Source organism: Girardinichthys multiradiatus, chromosome 19 (assembly GCF_021462225.1).
Source record: "Girardinichthys multiradiatus isolate DD_20200921_A chromosome 19, DD_fGirMul_XY1, whole genome shotgun sequence".
Classification (NCBI taxonomy): Eukaryota; Metazoa; Chordata; class Actinopteri; order Cyprinodontiformes; family Goodeidae; genus Girardinichthys; species Girardinichthys multiradiatus.
The window spans coordinates 3,490,760-3,514,311 of NC_061811.1; the positions used below are offsets into that span (position 1 = coordinate 3,490,760).

General features: G+C 41.9%; 3 protein-coding genes across 6 annotated transcripts in view; 2 read left to right on the forward strand and 1 right to left on the reverse strand.

Annotated features, from left to right (window-relative positions):
* Window positions 1–7,103, forward strand: klhdc2 (kelch domain containing 2). Its single transcript, XM_047345113.1, has 14 exons — window positions 1–156; window positions 1,774–2,065; window positions 2,155–2,234; window positions 2,330–2,447; window positions 2,549–2,661; window positions 3,514–3,598; window positions 3,795–3,878; window positions 4,250–4,330; window positions 4,609–4,667; window positions 4,999–5,108; window positions 5,191–5,263; window positions 5,342–5,429; window positions 5,518–5,570; window positions 5,655–7,103. Exons 2-14 carry the CDS (start codon window positions 1,793–1,795, stop codon window positions 5,776–5,778), a joined length of 1,341 nt encoding a protein of 446 aa, XP_047201069.1. The 5' UTR covers window positions 1–156; window positions 1,774–1,792; the 3' UTR covers window positions 5,779–7,103.
* LOC124855336 (ribosome quality control complex subunit NEMF-like) lies at window positions 7,100–21,712 on the reverse strand. 3 transcript variants are annotated; one of them, XM_047345106.1, is made up of 33 exons: window positions 21,404–21,530; window positions 20,434–20,515; window positions 20,249–20,317; window positions 18,539–18,641; window positions 17,333–17,458; window positions 17,077–17,225; window positions 16,919–16,986; window positions 16,320–16,409; window positions 16,157–16,230; window positions 15,484–15,554; window positions 15,337–15,412; window positions 15,115–15,255; window positions 14,821–15,029; window positions 14,564–14,737; window positions 14,408–14,471; window positions 14,193–14,281; window positions 12,663–12,766; window positions 12,458–12,520; window positions 12,261–12,373; window positions 11,566–11,623; window positions 11,399–11,457; window positions 11,210–11,330; window positions 9,987–10,254; window positions 9,863–9,902; window positions 9,721–9,770; window positions 9,102–9,231; window positions 8,836–8,913; window positions 8,555–8,758; window positions 8,435–8,470; window positions 8,258–8,364; window positions 8,141–8,184; window positions 7,975–8,054; window positions 7,100–7,346 (listed from the first exon to the last, which is right to left on the reverse strand). In XM_047345106.1, exons 2-33 carry the CDS (start codon window positions 20,490–20,492, stop codon window positions 7,269–7,271), a joined length of 3,195 nt encoding a protein of 1,064 aa, XP_047201062.1. In that variant the 5' UTR covers window positions 20,493–20,515; window positions 21,404–21,530; the 3' UTR covers window positions 7,100–7,268. The 3 variants fall into 3 exon arrangements, with proteins under 3 accessions (XP_047201062.1, XP_047201061.1, XP_047201060.1); XM_047345105.1 differs by lacking the exon at window positions 21,404–21,530 and having other exon boundaries at window positions 20,434–20,590; XM_047345104.1 differs by lacking the exons at window positions 20,249–20,317; window positions 20,434–20,515 and having other exon boundaries at window positions 21,404–21,712.
* Window positions 21,064–23,552, forward strand: part of LOC124855339 (MAPK/MAK/MRK overlapping kinase-like) — a 7,080-nt gene continuing 4,591 nt past the window's right edge. The window contains exons 1-2 of one of the 2 annotated variants that reach the window (XM_047345111.1): window positions 21,064–21,416; window positions 23,214–23,328. In XM_047345111.1, the coding sequence (XP_047201067.1) occupies window positions 21,227–21,416; window positions 23,214–23,328 (305 nt within the window). In that variant the 5' untranslated portion in view covers window positions 21,064–21,226. Of the gene's footprint in view, window positions 21,417–21,616; window positions 21,795–23,213; window positions 23,329–23,552 lie in introns of those variants that run through there. The other variant, XM_047345112.1, reaches the window with a different exon arrangement.

Genomic DNA, 23,552 nt, shown 5'->3' on the forward strand with positions numbered 1-23,552 from the left:
GTTCAGAAACTTTTCGTAGCTCCGAGAATCTGAGACGACGGGCTCCCTCGTTTCCGCTTGAAAAAGCGGGATATTTCCGGTTGTTCTTCCTTCCTGACTATGACCTCATAAACTGAGGATTGGTTTCAATATTTCGGATAACATATCACCTTAAAGGTAAGTTTAAGACTAATGTAAACACCTTTGGGGCAGGTCGGTTGCATGTCGGATAAACATTACACAGGCACGGCTAATGTGAGCCTAGCTTGATGCTAATCTATCGAAGCTAACAGCACAGAAAATGACAAACGGCTGTCACTTGATTTATTGCTCAGTCGTTTAAAAAGTCCGCGAAGAGAAAACTCAGCAAACTCATGTTAGTTTCTACGATTATTTTAGTACATTTACTTGCAGCTAAAGTTGACTGTATGACCTGAACATGAAGTAGGTCAGCTGTTGGAGTAGCTACTGTTAGCTAACATAAAAACCTCTGGTACATTTGTGTAAAAACCCTTAAAATAAATCCATGTTTTGCCGAAGCAGCATAATCTCACACTGAAAAATAATGAAAATGTCAAACTTTAACTTTTATTCAGAAATCACCAGTGGCAAAGGTCTTGGGTTTAATGTTCTGCAGAACCCCTCTATGCTATTAGAGACCTTTCCTCCCTCTTAACCTCGATGTTGTTTTTGTGTCAGTTGAACCATTTCGGTGTTGGTTCGCTGTGTGTTTTGGATCATTACCTTGCCGATCCAATGAAGTCATGTTCTGGCAGAGCCCTCCTGATTTTTAATTACAATCTTTTGGTATTGCAAAGACTTTGCAATGTTCTAACAAGGGCCCACAGCATCACAGTTCCTCCACCATACTTAACAGTGGTCATCAGTTGGTTTTCCAGATAGTCATTCTGTGTTTCAAACAAATCCCACCTGGAGGGTTAGTTTCTGGAGACATCAATCCTATTCTCATCGGACCAAAGCACACAGGTCCAGTTAAAGTCTCAGTACATTTAAGCAAACTCCATGTTCATATTTATGGTAGTGAGACTAGAAAGACTTTGTTTCTTAGTGTGCCTTTAAAACAAACATGTAATTGCACTCAAAGGTTTTGAACACTCGTTTACCACAATACAGCCGTCTTTGCTGCTGTTCTTCAATAGTGAGTTTTGGAGATTTTATTTGCCTCCATTGGTATCCTGCATTTCTGTGAAGGCAAGATAAATATGGATCTTCATCCAGCCAATGGCTAAGAGAACCAGGCTTCTGTGTCACTTCATATTTATACCACAGGGAAAAAGAAATGAAGGATTACTTTTAGAGGTTCCTGGAAACTGAACGACTTGCAAAAATAAAGCATGAAGTAGGCATGCTATGTTATGGACACTAAATGAGCCCCACCCATCACTCATATGAAGGCAACACTGTTTCAGAACGACAGCTTGCACGCAACGAGCAGCATGTTTGTTAAAACAGTCCCCTGCAGGCTGGCTACCTGAGCTGATAGCCTTACTAATCACACAGCTAATATCAGCTTGTTAGACTTACTCTATAAACAGTAGAACAGTAAAAGGTCATTTATTATCTGCTTATTCAAAAAAAATCTTCATGTCTTTTTGTCATATAAACATTATAGGGGACAGATACTATTTGGAACTGTAATTATCAAAACCATAAAGCACAATGGTGTAGCATCACAAATTTTAAAAAGATTGGGGCTTATGGATACTTTTTTATGGCACAGTGTATGTAGAAAATAAATAAAGAACTAGTTAGATTTGTGTTTCTCTCTGACAGGAACCAGGGTGACGCTGAGATGGCAGAGAGAGAGGCAGATATGGAGGAAGACGCAGGAGATCTGCCAGCCAGGGAGGGCGACAACGACTCTGACAGAGAGGAAGACGAGGGATTGTTTTTCTGGATGGTGAACGAGGACATGGAGGAGGATGATGAAGACAATGAGGTGGAGGACGAACAACCGGTGGACACTGAAGCGACTGAATCTTTCGAGCTGGACACCCCGGCTGAGCGCAGTGGTCACATTGCTGTGGTTGATAGAAATATCATTTATGTGTGGGGTGGATACAAGGTAAGGGCTGAAGCTTCATTTTTATTAAATGTAATCATACTTTGAGTCAATATTTTAGTTTTCTAATCCAGATTCTCTTTCTGCACAAGAATGGCCAAAATCATGGATTCATTGATTTATATCTGCCCAGAAATGAGGTCTGGACCTACAACATGGAGTCAGGAGTATGGTGAGGAAAGGCTGATAACCCTGTCATCCTCTGTATGGATGCTGTATGGTTACTACACACCCACACACTACAAAAATCGTTGCACATGTTTGCAGGATGAAGCATGTAGCCGGAGGTAACCTGCACACGTCGATGTCCGGCAGCTGTGGGACGTGCCTCGATGGAGTCCTCTACCTGTTCGGGGGTCACCATGCAAGGGGAAACACAAATAGGGTGATTATTTTAGGCTGCATTAAATAAATGTGTTTAAATGCAGCACATCTGTTGGCTCTGATCATCTGTGTGTAAACCTGGCCTGTGTGCCGTCTGTCCAGATCTACCGTCTGCCTCTAAGGGCGCCCAGCCTTGTGTGGGAGGAAATGAGGGATCTGAAAGGACTTCCTCCGTCCTCCAAGGACAAGCTGGGGTGCTGGGTCTATAAGAACAGGTAAAGTGTTTGTTCACCTGGAACTTTTCCTCATGTTACAAACATTCTTGGATTCTATTGGTTTTATTTTGGTTGACCAACATAAAGTTTTATATAACTGTGAAGCCGAAGAAAACTGAAACATGGTTTTCAAAGTGTTCAGAATGCATTTGTAATCAGTTCCTTCTCAGAACCACCCTCAGAACCACCATTCGCTGCAGGTCCAGCTGCAGGTGTTGGAGGGTTTGTCTCTACCAGCTTTGAACATCGACAGACTGGAAGTTTTGCCCATTCTTTTGCAAAACAGCTCAAGCTCATTCAGATTGGAGAAGAATCTATTTTCAAGTCTTGCCACAGATTCTTAGTCAGATTTAGGTCTTTACTTTGACTAGGCCATTCTAACACATAAACATGTTTTGATCTAAATCAAGTTCAGATTGTTCTCCTGCTGGTCTCCAGTCTAACAGCTTCGCTTCCAGGATTGTCCTGGAATTAGCTCCATCCATCTTCTCATCTAGGCCAAAGGTGTCATTTTAGCAGAAGACCCTCCTCTTCCTTTCCCCTAAACGACTAACTCTCGTCCTGTCAACAGATCCTCCCACCTGAGCTGTGGATCACTGCAACTCCCCCAGAGTAACAATGCTTCTCTGAACTTGCCGACCAGTTAGTTTAGGTGGTGACTAGATGTTCTAGTGCTCTGTGAGATTTTCAAGGCTGGGGAAACCTTCCAGACTTGTGGAGTTCATGCTCCACTTTATATTGTCGTCCCTCATAAAATAAAATCCCATTGAAGCCTGTGGTAATGTGATGAAATTTGATAACTGGATTTTGTTTTCTAGGAAGGTTTAATGATGTGATCTGGTAAATTTGCAGACTGATTTTCTTTGGCGGGTATGGCTACGCCCCACAGGGATGTCATCGAGGAACTTTCCAGTACGATGAATCGTCCTCCTTAATGGTCTGTAAATAATACCAGCATCAAATGCAGTTGATCGTGCTTTATGGCGTACAATTTAAAAAAAAGCAATAATAGTAATTATAGAAAGTTAGATCCTCAAACGTTTTACAAGCTGTCTGTAGAAAACTCGGATATTTTTGCAGGATTTTAGTTTGACTGTTGACCTATGACCTTTTTCTTTTGTTTGCTGGTGCAGTGGGACAGCCCTGGGCGAGGCTGGAACAATCACATCCATGTCCTGGACCTGGAGACCTCCACATGGAGTCAACCCATCACTCAGGTTAAAACTGTCTCTCAGCAGCTTCACCTCATGTAGTTTTATAGTAACTAGTGATGCACATCGGTACCAGTCCGATTAGTAAAACTGGGCCGATATTAACAACCGATCTTTATTTCCATCTTGTTGCTGCTGTTTGGTGGTGGCAAATAGGTGGAAAACAAATATAATATGGGTAAATATCAGCCATAACGGTAATATTAAGGTCGGCTATCAATATCGGCCCAAATATTCATATCGTTGCATCATAATACAAACATTAACCTTAAGCACTGATTCAAGATGAACTTTACATTGTTAGACAGTGAAATATAAAGATAAATAATAGTTAATAAGTAGTCATATTTTTGTTGTTTTGCATCGGCCTGATTCAGGGCAACACGCCATCCCCCAGAGCAGCTCACGCCTGTGCTACAGTCGGAAACAGAGGTTATGTGTTCGGTGGTCGATTCAAGGTAAGCAGAGGCTGGGTTCGTTTCCAGGTTAGCTTTATTACAACGTTAATATTCCTTTATGAACGGAGACGGTGAGATTCAGATGAGCCATCGCTGCTGTCAGTCTGGACTTTAGATTTACAGGGAATATTTGGACTTAATTGTTAGAAATGTTTCAGACTGTTGCAGACAGGAAATTATCTTCCTTCCTTATACGTTTTTTTAAAATATCGAGCAATTAATTTTGAGTTGTATTTTAATGACAGTAATTATATGACTGAATTTTCTTTCTCGTCCAGAATTACAGACTAAATGACCTGTACTACATTGACCTGGAGACATGGGTGTGGCATGAAATGTAAGTCTTCTCCTGTTCTGTGACTGAAGACCTTTATGGTAAAAAATGTAAAAGTTCTGATTAGTTTTCTGCATGGCTGTAAACAACAGAGGAAAATAAGGCCTGCATTGAACACGACTCTCATTCTTCTTCTTCTGTTGGCATTAAAGGTGTTTGTCTGATTTCTGTTATTCTGTTAAAATCATTCAAACATTAAAGTTAAAGCTGTAATAAAACCAGAACCTCCTAAACTTAAACTTCTTATATAAACAACTGGACTTGATTTGCTTTTCTTTGTAATGAAAGGAGAACCAGAACCTTCTGAAGGTGTTGTTCATGTTTGTTGCTGCAGGAGCGTTCCTCAGCATGGTCCTGTGGGCCGATCTTGGCATTCCTTCACACCAGTTTCATCAGATCACATCTTCCTGTTTGGAGGTTTCACCACAGAGAGAGAAACGCTCAGTGAGTTTGATGTTTCAGCTCCATGGCTCAGTGATCATCTCAGCACCATGCTTTGCAGAAATGCTCTTCTCTGATTTTACAGGTGATGCTTGGCTCTACTGTGTCAGTAGGAATGATTGGAAGCCTTTCAAACACAGCCACACAGAGAGCCCCAGGTAATTATCCATCCTATTGTGAATCTGTGACGGTGTTCTTCAGCTCAGCTGTCTGCTAAACGTTGCTCTGTGCTTCAGGCTGTGGCACACGGCCGTCTCCGGGGCGGATGGAGAGGTGTTTGTGTTTGGAGGCTGTGCCAACAACCTTTTGTCTCATCAGAGAGCTGTAAGCTGCTCATCGGGTTTTTATGGACTGCTTGTTGTTTGTGCTGCTCATACTGGACTCTTTCTCATTTCATCTCCTTCTCTGACAGGCCCACAGCAACGAGTTGCTGATTTTTAATGTCCAGCCCAAATCATTAGTTCGGTGAGTGTAAAGAAGCAGGACCTCAATAAATGGTTTTCCTTTGACACTAGGTGCACTTTTCTTTAACTCACCTGTGCTCCTCAGGTTCTGTATGGAGACCGTTCTGCAGCACAGGGAAAGGCTGTCTTGTCACTGGGACTGCTTGCCTAAACACCTCCTGCACAGCCTTAAACAGAGAATGTCCCGGGTCAACACTCTCGGGTCTTAAGGCTGGAGGAGATCCACAGGATTACGCAACTATCGGTTCTGTGCAGGAAGTAGTTCTGCCTGAGTGTTATTTAATGTGTGTAAAAACTTGAATTAATGAGAGACAGAGTGAGCAATAGTTACCAGTTTCTGTTCTGGAAGCATCCCATTACTGCAAGTAAGCTTCTGGGACATATGGTGATTAGCCTGGTCTGGGATCAGATTCTCACAGAATAATAATCTGGATTAAAATGATCACAGAGTCATGATTTATCTGTACATCAACATGATCTGAAGGAGCTAAGGACCCGTTTGAAATGTGCTGCCCGTCACAGCCCAACTCTGACCACTAAGGTCGGACCGATCCACTTCCACAGAACACACTTCTGCCTTTGTGGAGATCATTTTACATCCAACGTCCCACCAGCTCGCTTGAGATGTGGCTGCAACTGATAAACAGATATTTAAAGCTGAGGAAGTAAAAGCCGTGTTGTGGTTCATGGTTAAAAATTCTAATATGGTTCTGGGTCTGTTGCCACCTTCACCGGGTTGGTTCCCTGTTTCAGATCTACAGAGGCGGCCTGCAACTGGTCCAAATTTGGCTCACCTTATTTATTTGCTGGTAGAAATATGGTTTTATATAGATACCGGACTGTGAAATTTCCCTCAGCAGGTACCAGTTAGGTCGATATGAAGCTTCCTAACTATGAATTACCCAAAACTGTAAAGGTCCAACTAGGCAGAGGGAGGGGAAACGGCCGGAACCTTTTTAAAACGGGCCTGTAAGCTGTTTGTCATGTTTGGGTTATGTTTCTGGAAATTGTTTCCCGCTCTGTTGCAGATGTTCGATGTGTTAAGATGGAAACCAAATGCGGCGCCTCACTGTTGGTTGTTGCTAGACGTCAGTTAAAGGAAGACTGTTAATGATCCGTTTAAAACAACTCAAAATGTTTCTCTATTTTTATGACTTTAACCTGAACAGGAACTCTCTGAGAAACCACTGAATGTCAATGAAATATGTGGAAATCTTGAAATAACCTACATATGGATGTCAAATTGTAATTTCAGATGGTCTGTTTTTAAATGTCAGTTTTGTCTCGACACTAAAACACGGGGGGGGGGGGGGGTTAATTTTATATATATATATAAAGTTGTCTGTTTGAGGTGTTTAAGCCTCCATGCTAATGAGTGGCGCCTGCAGCGAGTCTGAAGGATGTGGAGCCGCGTTGCACTGAAATGCCTCGTGTCATTAAGGCTTTGGCTTGCACTGAATTACCTTCTTTTCTTCTTTAATTGTAGGTAATCCAACTTTGTATTCAAATAAAACAAAGAAATATAAAAAATAAAGTCTCTGCAGCTTTTTTCTTTTTTAACATTTTTCTGTAAATGCAATCAATACAATCTTTACAATTAAAGAGCTCTTCTTCTTTTGAACAAGCGGTCATAATCACTGGAAGGAAAATAACGTCTCATGAAACCCAAGAACTTGGCAGGTTTGGATTCAGCCGGTGATCATTTCTTCTTGGCAGCCAGCAGGTTCGGAGCAGACACCTTAACCTTCCCTGGCATGTTTCTGGATAGGTCCGCATCCTGAAACAGAACAATAAGAGAAGCAGAACCACCAAGATTTAAAACAGCAGCTCCTCATCTGTTGCACTAATTTCATTCAAGTGCATAAAATAGCGAAACTCTGCAGATTACATTTCAGACAATGATCTGTGACCAGCTTCCCTGTTCCTGGTGAAGAATAGCCTCCCCCACAGCATGATGCTGCCACTACCGAGTTTCACTGTATTCAGGTTCAGGGTTCAACACACATGGCATGTGTCAAGTTTGGTCTCATCTGACCGGAGCAGCTCCTTCCAAATGTTTGATGTGTGCCCTACATGGATTGTAGCAAACTAAACGGGACTTCTAGCTTTCTTCTTGTTACTCTTCCATAAAGGCCAGATTTGTGCCCAGATTCCCCCACCCGAGAAGCAAATCTCTGCACCTCTTCCAGAGTTGCCCTAGGTCCCCTGGCTGCCTCTCTGATTCATGCTCTCCTTGTCTGTTCTGCCAAACTCCGTCTCTTTCTCAATGATTTTATTCCAGGGGTCTCGGAGTCAAACTGTTTTCTATTTGTTAAAAAACTTGAAACATGAATCATTTTTCTTCTGGTTCACAAACAGTGAGGTTTTATGTTGTAAGATGAGTGAAGGTGAAAAGGTTTGTTTACCTTGACACTGCGGAACAGGTCTTTCTCTCTGGATGAGGCGTCTTTAGCTTTTATAAAGCTGAGCACCGCAGTTCGAGCAGCTTGTTGAGACAAGAAAAAAGTTCATGTCAGCACTGGAACGGTTTTGGGTTTTCAGGAACCAGATGCAGTAATAATACTGAATCACCTTTTCCTTTCTTCTGAGAGCCTGGAGTCAGCTTCACTTTGTGTCTGTGGACCACAGAAGGATCATTAGACTGTAGATGTGGGATTCTATCTTTGAGGAGAAGGTTTGGAAACATACTTGTAGTTGGAAAGGGCCGTGTACGGAGCGCAGACTGGGACGGAGAAGAGCAGAACATCCTCAGGGTGAGGCTGGCCGGTCAGAGACGTCAGCAGGTTCTCTGCTTCCTGTTGTCACAGATAAGCTGAGCTGAAGCTCACATTTAATCACCTTTAGGTGTGGTATCACGAAGCCTACCTCTGCTCCAGGGTTGTCCTGATCCGCCTCATCTTCCTGCAGGAAATAACATCACTGATGAGTTGTAGGAAGAAAACACATTCATTTCCTCAGCTGGACTCCTTCCTGCTGTGTTTCTACCTTTTCCTCCTGCTGCTCTCCAGGTGGCTTCTCCTCTTCCTCCTCCTCTCCTCCTAGTTGCTCCGGTTTCATCGCTTCAGTCGGCAGATGTCGAGGTTTCTGCTGCTGCTTCTGAGAGGCCGGTTTCCTGACAGGCTCCTCCTTTCCCTTCCCTTTCTTTCCTTTCTTCCCTTTATCTTTTTCCTCCCTGGCAGAACCAGCTGACTGAAAGGCAGAACAGGGATGGATTTGTTATTTATGTGGACCGAGTTCCAGCAGGAACAACTAAAGGTCCTCCTCACCCCAAGCAGCTGCATCATCAGCTCCCTGTCCTCCTCATCCTGGTCCTTGTACTTCTCTTTGATCTTCTTCAGTTTGTTCTGTCCCAGCAGCAGGAGACAAAGAGTTAATATTATTCATGAAACATACCGGACCTCTTCCTGGAAGCGATGTTTAATTTTCCATCTGACTGGTTCTGGTTTTGTTAAGGCTTCCCAGACAAACACCTGATTAATAATTAGTATTCAACACATTAAAGGAATGTTGCATCATTAAGCTTTTCTCTGACCTTCTGGCCTCTCTTCAGAGGTTGCTGAGAAGGACCTCCTCCACTTTTGGACCCCTGATCCACAGCTGAAATCTCAGTCTTCTCCTCAGCATCACAGCCCTCCTGTTTCTGCTTCTTCTTCTTCTCTTCTCTAAAAGGAGAGGGAAAGATCTCTGAACATCACTGAGATTATCACTCAATCACCCCCTGCCACTTTCCCACGTTTCTTCACATTACAACAATCTTCATCGTATTTTATGGAACAGACCAACACAAAGCAGAGCATGGTGGTGAAAAAGAAGCAAAATAAGACATGCTTTTAATTTTAAATCTAAATTTTGGACTTTTACATACAGAAACGTTTGCCAGTTCTTCTAAAGAAAATACACTCGCTTTTGGCTCTTTAGGTCCTTGCTTTGACTAGGCCATGAATGTGCTTAAATTTCAAACAGTCCATTGTATCTGGCTGTATGTTTAGAAGAGGTGGATTAAAATTGTTTGGTCAATAGATTTCAGTACTAGATGGACTGACAGTAGAACCAGTAGAACCAGTAGAACCAGGCCTTGATGAGGCAGCAGAAAGTGAAAAAAGACAGAAGCAGCTGATAATATCAGTTTTAATCTTAGGTTTGTGGCTCACTTTCTCTGCTTGGCACTCATGTGTTTCTTCCCCTGTGAATCCTCCTCAGCCTGTAGGGATAAAATATAAGAAATTAAATAACAGAAACATAAAATACAATAAACCTGCAGATATGAAAAAGTTCAAAGATCTCATCAGTTGCCTGAGTTGTTTCCTTTTTGAAGCCAGGATTCTGAGCAGTCCTAGAAACAAGGAAGGATGGATCGATTATTTTCTCCTTGTACATGCAAAGAATGAAGAACTTCCTTATTAGATGGAGACATTGCCTGTTTGGTTGTAAATGAGAGAGGGAGATGGTTGTATCTGGAAAGCTGAATTCATCACTCTTTGTCTCGTCTTCCACACCGCTGTCTTCGTCGTTCACCTCCTCCATGTTGCTGGGCTCTGACTGCAGCCCACCAGCATCTTCTGCAGGTTCCTCAGGAGCAGCGTCCACATCTGCATCGTTGTCCATCTCAGCAAGATGTTCTGGTTTCACCTCCTTGGACTCTTCTGCTCCTCCTTCACCCTGATCTTCATTGCTGCTGTCATCTCCTGTGAACGTTGGCAGAAACAACTCTAACATCTGAACCTGCATTTTATTTGTTGGTCTCTGTTGTTCTTTAAATGCTCACAATAAACCTCGAGGCTTGAAAGGCGCTTATGAGTAAAATTATTATTTATTATTAATATTAGCAGCTGAAAGGAGCTGTTCTCAAGCACCGTAACTAGAGTGCTGGAAAAAGTATTCACCCCCTCAGCTTTTTTCTGTTCAGACCCAGACCGCCGTCGTTATTTTTCTGAAATGCTGTGCTGGTTTTACACCAGATTTAACTGGACCAGCAACTTCCAAAATGTTTCAGTTTTTTCATCGGCTCACAGAATACTTGGTTAAATGTGCGGCGAACCTTCGTGTTCTTTTGGGTCAGCAGTGGTTTTTGAACCATTTTTTGCCCAGCTTCTCTTTCTTATTGTTGAATCATGACCTCTGACATTAAATGAGATGTTGTTCTGGGTTCTTCCCAGAACCTCCTAAATGAATCACTGATGATCCCTGGAGAAACTCCTGGAGAAACGTTGGTAGACCGGCCACTCCTGAGAAGGTTCTCCACTGTTCCACGTTTTCTCCAAGTGTAGTCGAAGGTTCTCACTGTGGTTCTCTGGAGCCTCAGGAATGGTTTTTAACCCTTTTTAGACTGATAGATGTTTCTCATCTATTGTTGAATTTCTTTAGATGGGGGATGATGTGTTGCTCTTTTGGCCTACTTCATGTTGACTGCGCAGTAATCAGGCCTTGATGCAGCTTTCTAAAGGAATGGTTGGATAACTTCTCTTCCTTAATAAATTAAATCATCATTTGAAAACTACGACTGTATTTACTTCGCTTTTCTTTGTCTGATAATAAAATTTGTTTCATGATCTGAATCTTTTAAGTTTGGCCAAAAACAGCAGAAACAGAAGAAATGTATGAAGCAGATGGTTTTTCACAGTCTTGAATGAGCTCTTGTACCAATGAGCTCCTCTCCCTCCTCCAACAGCTCGGCAGTTCTGGAGGTGACCTCCTCCAGGTCCTCCTCAACAGTTTTCACCTTTCGTTCCCCACGGTGCCGAAACACACTCTGCTCATCCACCTGAGAGAGGATCAGAGAACAAATAAAAACCGGGCCGTTCCAAAGACACTGAGATGAGGAGCTTTTACCTTAAAGAGGAAACCAAAACCCATGATCAGGTAGGAGGGAGGGAGAAAGTTTTTCTTCCCTGAAAAGCAAATCAATCTTTTGATTTATTATTATTTTCAATGTGTTTTCAGTTGAGTTATCTTATAAGAGGGGATGGTATTATTGTATGCTAATGATGGAGTCGTACCTCTGATCATGAAACTCCCAGTGGTCAGATACTCTCCAGTGGGAGCCGTCTTGGACACCTGAAAGAAAGAGCCATCACCTTTTCGCAAGCAATAAATAAAGCTTTGCTTTTTAAAATCTTATTTTTACCACGGGACCATTTTTCAGGGATCTTGGGATAATAAAACAAACTTTTCCAGTGATAAAAGTTGATCTCAGGTGCATCTTAATCAATTACAATATTATGGAAAAGCTAAACTAACTAAAAAATACACGAATGTTATGTTCTGCTCCACACAATCCATGGAAAAACTGCTGACATGACAGATGACCAGCAGACAGCCAGGTAAGGAAGATAGTGCTGTATACAAACTCTTTTGGTGGAAAGTTGAGTGGAAGGAAAAACTGTGGCAGAAAAGGCTCTGACTCCAGCTGTTGGAATCAGAGCTTTAAGAGCTGCCACACACAGGCAAATCCATCTATTCTAATTTATCGAGATGCCCTTCCATCTTTAAAGATAAAACAATTTACTTGCTATTATGCAGAACGCTTGTTGAAATAAGTATCAAATAATAAGCCATGGATTTTAAATAACGTCACTAAATTGATTTCCCTGTTGATGACGTATTGTGATGATCCATGTTTACATTCGTTCCGGCCGTCATTGGCTGACCAGTGGGTAACCACAACCTCTCATCGTTCTCCCAGATGACTGACCTGATGGTGGTGGACCCACCAGGCGCTGGTGATAATCTTGGCATCCCAAGCAGCACTGTAGCACACAGCCATGGTGCCGGCTTCTGTCAGAGTACGGGGAGGGATGGGATCCCCTGCGGAGAAGGCCAGATCACATAAAATGTTTAATTTGAAAGAACAAAAATGAATCATGATGAGATGTATGGACCGCAGGGTACCTGAGGGGTTTTTGATGACACAACTAGTTGCTCCGTGAAGGTCAGCGTGAACATAGATATCACCTGAAGGAGAAGAGGCACAGATCAGCCCTGCGTATTCAGGGGGAATTGGGTGACATCTTTCCCAAACTGGATTATTGTTCTACTGGTTCATTTATCAAGTGATGGTTTGCTGCAAGAAGTCCGTCAGCTTCCTGTCTCTTACCGGCCCGAAGGTAGCGTTTAACAATCATCTCGTTCTGCTGCTGGTCCCTGCCTGCAATGACGAGGTAGTTCTCAGAGCTGATGAACCACAGGAACTTCTCAAACCTGTCAAAACAAGGAGGAATGAAAGCTTCTGTGTGTTTATAGTGTCTTGCAAAAGTATTCACACCTCTCCCTTTTAACTTTGCACATTGTGTAACAACTCATCCAGAAACCTTAATATTTTGTTAGACTTTATGTGGCAGACCAACACAAAGTAGTGAATAACTGGGGACGCAAAACCATTTGTGTTTTTAACATTTGTTACAAATACAAATCGGAAAAGTGTTGCATGCGGACATATTCAGCCCTGCTGATTCAATACTTTGTAGAAGCAACTTACGCTGCGGGTCTTTTGGATTATGGACTTTGACCAGGCCATCCTGACACATGACAACACTTTAATCTAAACCATCCCATAGTATCTCTGGCTGTATGTTTAGGCTGGTTGTCCTGCTGGAAGGTCAACCTTTTAATTGACAGGCGAACAGAAGAGAGCATCATTGAGAAGTAGAATTAATCTCATCAGACGTCTGACAAACATTTGTACTCGACCGTCCTGAGTGAATATATTATGAACACCTTTCACTGCGGTTACAGCTGCAGGTCTTTAGGGGTTTGTCTCCAGCAGCTGAGACTGAAACATTTGACCGTTTTTAGCTCAGGTTCAGTCATGTTGGATAAACAGCATCTGAACAGTAGTTTTCCACGTCATGCCACAGAGTCCCGGTTTGATTAAGCTCTGCACGTTGACTCAAACACATGAATCGGTTTTGATCTAAACCGTCCCATCTGAGGGTGGTTGTTCTGCTGGAAGATGAACCTCCACTTCAGTCTCAGGTTTTCTGCAGCTTCTAACATGTTTTCTTCCAGGGTTTAACTCCATCCATCTTCACATCAACTCTGACCAACTTACTTGTTCCCGCTAAACAAAAGCATCCCCACAGCACCATGCTGCCCCCACCATGTCTCACGGAGGGGATGGTGTGCAGTGTTAGTCTAATATTTTACATGTAGGTCTAAAGGTTTAGGCTTTTTGGGTCCTTGAAAAGTCCTACCACTGGCTCTCTTTATAAACCACTGAATGGTTTAGCATCAAAACACATTAAACATCTATTGCTGTTGTATCAACCTTCCAGACCACTCAGGTCAGCTGGTTCCAGTCTACTCTGCATCCCCACTATCAGAACCAAACATGGAAAGGAGCATTCAGTTCTTCTGCTCCACTAATCTGGAAAAAACTCCAAGAAAACCGTAAAAATCCTGAAACCTTGAGTTATTTTAAATCAACGTTAGAAACCCATTTGTTTTGACTGTTCTAGTTTAGCCTGTAGTCCATCTTTCCTTTACTTTCCTTTATCAGCCCTCTGCTGTGTTCTTGTTTCCACATCACAGTGCTACACAGCTTTGTGATGCTCTGTCACATCAAATGTGTCAAAAGGTTGTAGAGGTGTAAATACTTTTGCCGTGTGTGTACTTTATTTTGTCTCACCAGTAGACCTTCCGGGCCTTCTGGATGGTGGTCACTGTCTGGACTTCTTTTAGGGTTTGCTGTGTCTTCTTCTCTGCGGATTTCATGGCCTGCAGACGTTTAGAGGAAGAATGTTTATTCGTTGATGCTGAAGCTATGATCATCTACAGAGTTACTTACGTTCTAAGATTTCAGAGAACTTCTAGTTTTTTATATCAATAATGCAGCTTCCCCACCTTGCCCGCAGCTTCAATGGTTTTCTGCTCCTTTTTTTCAGCGTTGCGTTTGTGGTCATAGTACCTGAAAGTAACATAATAACAAACTCCATCAACCTGAATCAACCCTTTAAACTTAATGCACACGTTTATCTGAAGCATTAAATGGAAATCCACCTTTTGGCATTGGCATACGCTGACAGGCCCAGGTCCACATCCACCAGCATCGGCTTGTTCCTTTGCAACTTCTTGTTCTGACCTTTGTCTTTATTCTTGTTTTTCTTTCCTTTATCCTCAGACATCTTGATCTTCTCTTCCTCATCCTGTTCTTCGTCAGAAATGTAGGGATTTCTGTTAGGCAAAAACAATTATAATGCAGCGATGAGTGTTTCCCTTTAAATCAGATGGATTTACAGTTGGAGCAATAGCCTCACTTTAAAAGCATGGTGATATGGTTGGTCTGCAGCTTCAGCTCCTTGATGGCACAGGCTACAGGGTCCCCAGAAGCCTGAGCTTCCTTCACTATAACGCCGATTTCAGTCCAGTCCACCTGGTTGGCCAGCGCACTGCGCACCACCTGCAGCGCCCTCTCCACCACAGACAAGTTCATCTCCACAAGTTCACCCTTTATTCTGTCCACCTCCTGTTACGCATACATGAATTGCAGCAAAATCGAGCTAGCTGACATTTGTTGATGGAGACAAGCCTAAAAGGTATTAGTGGTTAACCTGCGCTTGGTGCAAGGCCTCCAGCCTCTGCTCATGGTCCTTCTTCACATTTTCCAGCTTCTTCAGAGCCTGTTTCTCCTGCTGCAAGGCTTTCATGTCGATCTTCTGGCTCTCCATCTTAGAAAAGAACTCATCCACTGCCTGAGGAAAATGATTCGATAGAGGATTTCTGTCAATATCCTCTCCTTGAGACAAGCAGTTAGCATTCAAGCTGATATTTACCTTGTCGAAAGTGTCAAACTCCAAATAAGGGCTGTTGATGTGCTGGGCGAAGAGGAACGGATGGAATTCATCGTACCTGTGAGAAGATAACATTGGAGCAAACAACCAGCCGGAGAAATTTCTCTCATGCTACAAAATAAAACATACGTGAGGAGATCTTCACTGGGTTTGCCTGGAGTTAAACTGGGTTTCTTCTCACTCTTCTGAATGATGTAACCCTTATTACAACAAAAGAGACTTTATGAATGTCAAATATAAAATAGAGAATCTCAAAGTGCAGCGCCTTACAAAAGCACCCAGACACCCTGAAACCTTTCAGTTTTTCATGTACCAAGAAACTTCTCTGTACTTTATTAGGATTTTATGTGACAGACCAACACAAACGAGCACATATGAAACATGGTTTTCAACTTCTACAAAACTAAATGTGAGCGAGACCTACAAACAATGGTTCGATGAATGACTATTCATGTGTTAGAATGGCCTAGTCAAAGATCCAACCGAAATCCAGTTCAGAATCTGTGGAATGATTTGACAGCTGATGTTCTCCATCCAAACTGACTGAGCTTGAGCTGTTTTACAAAGAAGAAGGGACAAAAAGTTCAGCGTCTAGATGTGCAAAGCTGTTAAAGACATTTAGCTGGACCTGCAGTGAATGGAGATTCAACGCATTATTAACTCAGGAGGGTTGAAAACTATTCTTCCTTCACTTCATGATGGTGGACTAGTGTGTGTTGGTGCATCACATAAAACTCCAACAACTTACACAGATGTTCATGCATGGCACCTTACCCCGGCCTAAAGGACACTTCTTACTCACTTTGCCACTAAATTTCTCCGTTTTTTCCATGTATGTTTCAGCAAGCTGCAGAGCTTCCAGGATTTTTGGTGCAACTGCAAACAAATCAAGTAAAATACAGCAGATAAGATGAGTTAATGCAACATAAAGAACAGGTAAAAAGGCTCCTGCTGGGCTACTGTACCTTCAGAAACATGGGCTTGACCGTCCATTTTTAGAGAGCCTGACAGTCCTGCTTCGATCAAACTGTGTTCTATCAGAGTGGCTCCGTAGGCTGAAGACACGGTAGGAAGGGACACAACACATCGATAGTCTTGTTTTTTACATGATCAACACATTACAGCTGTATAAAACTCAGCTGACTTCAGGAAGGGGAGTGAAGCCATGAATTAAGTGTTGCCTTTAAATACATCCACAGGTTCGCCTCCATTTAATTCAGTTGATGTGAATTAACCAATGAGAAGCTTTCTGAATTTGACAAAACAGATTCAGAGGTTCTCTGTCACTATTCTGGTATTCAACAAGTAGAAATGATCTTGGTATTCCTAACTGACCTAAAACAGGAAGTTTAGTCTGATTAAATGTTGGACAATGTGGAAAAATGTGTCATTATAAGGTGTATGTAAATATCTGGTTTCAACCGTACGTTTCCTTATTGAAGTCTCAGGAAGCTTCAGACTTGAAGTTCCACATCTTTGCTGAAGTTGTTGAGTCAGTGTGAAGCACAAAGCACTTCTTATTTATGCTAAAAGGGATTTTGACTTTTGTTTGGCGTCTACTTACGCAGATGTGGGTTCAGGACCCGTTTCACCTGATCTCCATGTTGAGCCTGGCTTAGGATGTCTGAGAGTCTGAAAAACAACATTAAAGACATGTTTTATTGGTGTCGTTATCATGGATGCTCAGTGAATCATGATACGCATCCTCATGATCCATGTTACCTGTCCAAAGTGATGAGGGGTTCTGGTGGCCTGGCGCTCTCCACGGGGTACCGCTCCCTCACAACTATCTTAACGTCTTCTGCCTCTGCTGTACGAAACCTCAGCAGATTCAGGATGGTGTACTCGTGGTCTGCCAGGATGATGTTACCCTGAGGGCAGAAATGGACAAACACACAGCTGGATCAGTACATCTGGATGAGGGCAGACACGTGATCCAAGCCGGTATTTTATACGTCATGGTTTTGAAAGTCCTGACCCTGTCGTAGAGTTCAACGATCAGATGGTAGGCGGCCTCATCTGATCCGAACTGGATGTCAACGATCCTGTCGATTCCAAGCTGCTTAACCTGCGTCAGCCGCCGGCTTTTCAGATGTTTCCGGCACTATGGGAGAAAAAAGTTGCTTTATATTCAGCTTCAAGTCACCTTAGAAAATTAAAAGATGATCAAATGTAGAAATATTATGACATGCATGAAAATACGAACCAAAATCTGCTCAGAGATCAAATAAAAAACTACATACAGCTGCAGTGGCTTAATGTCTGGATATGTTACAACCGCCAGCTTCAGTGTGTTTTATTGGGATACATTTTTCTAATCCACTGAATCTCAATTTGACTTTGACTAGGCCATTTTAACACTTGACTACATTTGATCTAGGCCATCCCACCCCTCTCTTTCCTCAAGTCTTCGGCCGCCTGTAACAGGATTTCTTCCTGGATTTAGCTCCATCCATCTTCCCAACAACTCTGACCAGTTTCTCTGTCCCCAACGAAAAGCATTCCCACAGCATGATCCTGCCACCACAGCTCTGAGGATGGTGTGTTCAGGGTAATGTGAAGTGTTAGTTTTATTCCAGACGTCAAAAAACATAATTGTTGGTCTCATCTGAGCAGAGCACCTTCTTCACCTGTTTGCTTGGGTCAAAGTGCAAATATGACTTCTTATGTTTTTCTTTCCATAAAAGGTCAGAGGAGTGGGTTGTTGTTCTTGTCTGGCCTGTCAGTTTCTCTTTTCAAACGATGGATGGTTAAATCTTGAGATATTGTTGTAGAACCTAACCCTGCTTTCAACTTCTCCACAACTTTCTCCCTGACCTGTCTGCTGTGCTCCTTGGTCTTCATGATGCTGTTTGTTCTCCAATGATCTCTAACAAACCTGTGAGGCCTTCATGGAACAGCTGCATTAATAAAGGTTAAATTGGGTGGACTACTTTTTCTAATTAGGAGGACCTGTGTAGCCGATTGGTTGCACTGGATTTAACTTAGGGGTATCAGAGTTAAAGGGGGATGAATACAGATGGTCACCGCACTTATAAACCATGTATCATGTTTAAAATGATGCACTTCTTTATTTTGGTTGGTCATATAAATTCCCAACATAATAAACTGAGGTTTGTGGTTGTAACATGAAAAACGTAAAGGGGTATTAATAATCATAAAATGATTGTGAAGTTGTTCTTACTTTCATAGCGAAGCCTGAAGGCATCATGTTCTTGGGCCATTCGAAGTCTGTAGAGTGAACGCGGGTCCCAGACTCTATCAGGAGAACAGCTTTGCTGTCCGGCCTGAAACAGCAACACAATACGGGGTTAATCGTGCTCACTGATACTCCAGTTTCATGTGTTGGTGTAATGCTTTATATTTAAAGCAAAACTACAATGTATTACATTGTTACGGAGAATAATTACTCAGCATTGTTATTAGGAATGATCGTTAGTATTAACTCAGCTGGATGACACTAACCATTGTCTTATTTCTAACTAGTTCTTCACAATATGGCTCATGTCCTTGAGAGGCACCAAATCATCAGCCAATTATCCTTTGATTGCTTCTGATCTGTGACTAATAGCCTATAAACACATCAGCCTACAGCAATATCTTTGATGCACTTTTTTGAGTTTAATTAAAATTAGATAAAGGTTAGGAACGTGTGCTTTGATGCATCAGAGAGGAAAATCCTGACTCTGGGATTCAAAACCACTCCTACTATTATGGATCCTGCGTACAAGTAACCTTTTATATCATATGCCCATTTTCCATTGAAAATTAGAAATTTTAATCTGTGTGAAACAATAAAAAATTCATATATAGAAAATAAAGACAGAAATATACGAAATAAAATGATGTTTGTATTATTGCATATGCAATAATTATTTGTTGTTTTTTCCATGTATGAAATGATCCACTGGGATAATTATCTGAACCACAGCACAGCTAGAAAATAAGGCACAGGGGTTCTGATGTGACGGGGGGTTGTGGCAGGAGAAGTGGAGAGGAGAGACGCTGCTGTCTGGACCGGTGAAGCTCCAACGTTTGACTGAAGAAGTTTAAAGCGCTAAAGTAAGTGGGTCATTGGCATTGCGCAGATTCAGCGGGGTCCTCCTCCCGTTCGACCCGATGCAGGCAGTCAGATTATAGGCAGCTGCTCTGTGGCTGCTGCCTCCTTCTGCAGACGGAGAGGAGGGAGCATTAAAGACGGTTTTCATGGTAGTATTGTTCTGTTTGTCCTGGGGTGAATGTGAACAGCTGATTTAGGATGTTATTAAATACAGCGCCCCCTACATGCAAAAAAGCTGATTTTTTTATTCTGTCAGCCTTCAGGCGGGTTTATCATTTGTAAATAGTAAAATTATATTTGGATTTGATCTGCTCCGGCCAATTTCGCCCTTCATGTTATTGTAGCCTTGAGTTATTTAAACTTTCCCTACACTACGTCATTAAAAAAACCTTCTCCTTTCTCTGGTCCCATGGCCAATCAGCGAACAGCAGTCTGATGACCTCACATGTAGTCCCTACCCAGCTCTGACAGTACCTGCTCTTGAGCAGGTACGGGAAAAAGTACCGGGGAAACGCTCGCAAAGCGGGCTGAATGGAGTGGAGCTGGCCTAAGTAGCGGCCGAGGAAAATGGCCTTTATTGTTCTGAGAAAGAAAATATCGATCAAAACCAGAACCGGGAGATCAGACGTACATTTTTGGTCCAACATCTAAACGCAGAAACAGTATTACAAACAAAATGTTGCTCTTTATTTGTAATGAAGCAGTCACGATAAACTACTTAACATAAAGCATTACATTTTACGTAATAATTCCAGCAAAGAAAACAGGTCTGAAATAATTTCATATTCTTTATAACAAAAACTCGTAAAACTTGAGTTTTCAGACTGTCCTTACTTCTGTAGACGGATGAGATAGGTCTTATTGTCGATGTCATACACGTTATTCACTCGCATGCCAACGTAGCTGGGAAGGAAGGAGAAATAAATGAATGAGCGACCGTCAAACGTAAACAAATCAACATTAGCCGTGTTAGCAGCGGGCTACGTTAGCGTTAGCTCCGGCTAACAACTGTCACCTACTTGGCACTGATCTCGGCAATAACTGCCCTGATGTCCACAGTGGTGAATCGGGTTTTCATGGTGAGTTAGATCCAGGCGGGAGCTATGTTTGTAAAGCAATGATTGAAAACGTCACATGTCTGAGACATCAAGAAATTCATACAGAGAAGTTCTGCACATGCGCAGTCAAGGACACAAAGCACAGCGCACGAGCGTCTGCATAGTGTGTCGGACGCCATATTGTGAGGGGAATTTTTTGCTGAACTCTCCACACAAAAAAAAGCTGTGAAAGAGTTTAGCTGTGTGACTGAGGTCTGTTGCGAATCTGTGAGGATTAGATAGTAATTAATAAATTAAAATGTGACCATATATTTACCATTAATGCTTACGGTCGCTCCACTACTTTTTTTTTTAGTCTCCCCTTTTTTCCAAACACACAATATTGGGTCAATAATAATACTAATAATAATAATAATAATAATAACAATAATAGACATCTTCAAACATATTTATATTCAGAAAACGGTTTCAAGTCACTTTCCAAGGAGAACCTACCACTCACAATATGGCGAACGCCTGACGTCTTCCAACTTCCAATCCCCGTACAGGGTTTTTTACGGAAGCCCATCTGGCACAAAAATGAAATGGTCCACGCCTTTTTCTCGCAGCAGTCACCATCGGATAGAATACATTGTTCATGATATGAACTGGCGTCCGGGAGCATAATGCTAATTGATAAATTCAGTGAATGAGCTGCTTCCCTCCTATAAATTATTGAGCTCATGGTCTGCCTTTTGCCTGTTGGTGTGCACCAATGATGCACTACTCAAACTGGCTCATTGACGTGAAGAACAGAGCAAGCCTAAGAAATGCATGCAGGACAACCCCTGACACGGGCTGGATTAACAGTGTGCGGAATAACGGCGTGGACACGCAGAACAACAACCTGCAGCCTAATGAGAACATCTCAGAGCTTCTGGTCACGACCCACCTCTGGAGAAAAGGTAAGACCGCGATTAAAGGTTCGGTCCGGTCTGTCATCTGGGCCTGCGATGAATAACTGAACTTGTTCTGCAAGAGAAGGCTAATTGTGCCTTTAAACTGTAATATTTCCAGCCGAGGGTCCACGCTGCTCCGGCAGTTAGACATCCTGTTTGAGTTCCCGTCTCCTCTTCAGGTCAGAGCGGAGGGCGAAGGCGTGCTCCGTTACCACGGCAACGGTCAGCTAACAGGGCGCAGCAGCGAGGCTAAGCTAGCGCCAATAAGTCGGCTTCAGTGTCCTTTAACAGGTTTTTGTAGCTTTTATTGACATGAGCTGTCCAGATTCACAGGCTGTAGAGACCCGACTGACATGCGGAGGCAAACAGTGAAAGGAATGCGTTGTAAGTAAGAAGAAAAAGGCTAACCGGTTTATTTCTCACTATTTATCTGCTTGTAGTTACTTGTTTTAACCTCAAATCATGCATCGTTATGTCTTGGAAGCAGATAAAAAGAAATAAATAGATAAAAGCATTATTTTGATTTTGTTATTTAAATTTTAAGATGTATTTTAGTAACTGTTCACTTTCCTTCCACGGGCAGAGTGAAACTGAATGGGAAAGGTCACTTTCTTAATAATAGCAACGGAAGAAAAAATTAATAAGATTCATTTATATTTCGAATCATTTTAAACTTTAGGTAATATTAAAGTTTGGCTCTGAGGTAAAAATGTCAATATAAATGATTGATTCAGAACAAATTTGTAAGAAGTTCACTGATCTAAATAAGTATGTGTTCTAGTTGAGCAAATGTATTTACTTCTCTGGTGTAGAAATCCTTTAAAATTAATACATTTTTTCATCATAGCAACATAACCTCACACACACGGACAAAACACATATACAGCAGTTATTGTAAGTTACACTACAGTGGGTTTAGTTTAAATGAAAAGATGAATATATGGAAATGCACCTCTTGCCCAATATTAAGTACAGTGGGAGATCTGGGATGCTGTGGGCCTGTTTCTCTTACCAAAGCCCCTTTGAAATACCAGATTTTTAAAAGAATCTGTCGGCCTTTGGCATACAACTGAAAATGGGCCATCATTAAATCTGCAGTATAGATGTCCAAAACATCTTTGAACATTCATCTTTGCACAATCAATTTTCCAGAGTCCTGGTTCCTCTCTGATGCTCTTTTCTCTCCAGCTGAGCCCACAGGGTTTCAGGATTTAGGTCTAGACTTGGAATGGAAGAAATTGACTGGTTGGTTAAATTGACTATAGGGGCAAGATCTTTCTCACCAAAAGCTATCAAAATAGCTTCAATTGGTAATAAATTGAATGAACAGAACATGTAAACTGTTGATTGTGTCTGCGCTCTGCCCTTTCAAACCCTCTGTTGGTTGCGGCAGACTGAGCCTGGTTCCACTGGTTTCTTCCTGTTGAAGGCTTTGTTCGTTTCCACTGTCACCACGTGCTTGCTCAGGAGGAGGGATTGCTGCAAAGTCAATGGCTTGATGCAGTCAGCTGGGCTTCCTTAGAGACATTTTACCAGTTAGCATTAGACCATGAAATGAATTTGAATGTATTGTTTTATAATTATGAATGTATTTGCATCTGTCTGATTGGACTGAACTGGTATGAACTGGACTGACATGATTGTTTACTTATATATGATGGGATATGAACTGGATCTGTGAGTTGGTGGTATGTAAATAAACTGAACTGAATTATTTAAATAAATTTAAAAAACGGGTATTAGAAAGTGCAAATGCAATGAATCTACTTGTTGTTCATTATAGTTTTATCACTATGACTGCAGGTTACAAAATAATCAAGAAAATCGGGGAGGGCACTTTTTCCGAGGTGCTGAAAACTCAGAGCCTTAAAGATGGGAAGTTTTATGCTTGTAAAACCATGAAGCAGACAATTAACAGGTACGTCTTCTTCACATGGCTCTTAAGTATACAAACCCCTGCTGAAATGTGAGCTTTTAATTTTGGTAAAATTAGACGAAGAAAAAACATTTTTAAACTTTTCCTACCTTTATTGGGACAGATATCCTAAACAATTTAACTGTAATCAATCGAATCTGTTAGTGGGGAAATATTAAACATTTAAAAGGTGAAATAACCCGGTTCTATAAGTTTGTAAACTAATA

Bases quoted from the DNA above. Each gene is read 5' to 3' on its own strand.
- klhdc2 (XM_047345113.1), top strand. From the start codon at position 1,793: ATGGCAGAGAGAGAGGCAGATATGGAGGAAGACGCAGGAGATCTGCCA. The intron at 2,235-2,329 runs GTGAGGAAAGGC...ACATGTTTGCAG, and splicing joins AACATGGAGTCAGGAGTATG to GATGAAGCATGTAGCCGGAG. The intron at 5,109-5,190 runs GTGAGTTTGATG...CTGATTTTACAG, and splicing joins CACAGAGAGAGAAACGCTCA to GTGATGCTTGGCTCTACTGT.
- LOC124855336 (XM_047345104.1), bottom strand. From the start codon at position 21,561: ATGTCTAACTGCCGGAGCAGCGTGGACCCTCGGCTGGAAATATTACAG. The intron at 15,030-15,114 runs GTTAACCACTAA...TATGCGTAACAG, and splicing joins AGGCCTTGCACCAAGCGCAG to GAGGTGGACAGAATAAAGGG. The intron at 12,374-12,457 runs GTACCCTGCGGT...CCTTCTCCGCAG, and splicing joins TGTCATCAAAAACCCCTCAG to GGGATCCCATCCCTCCCCGT.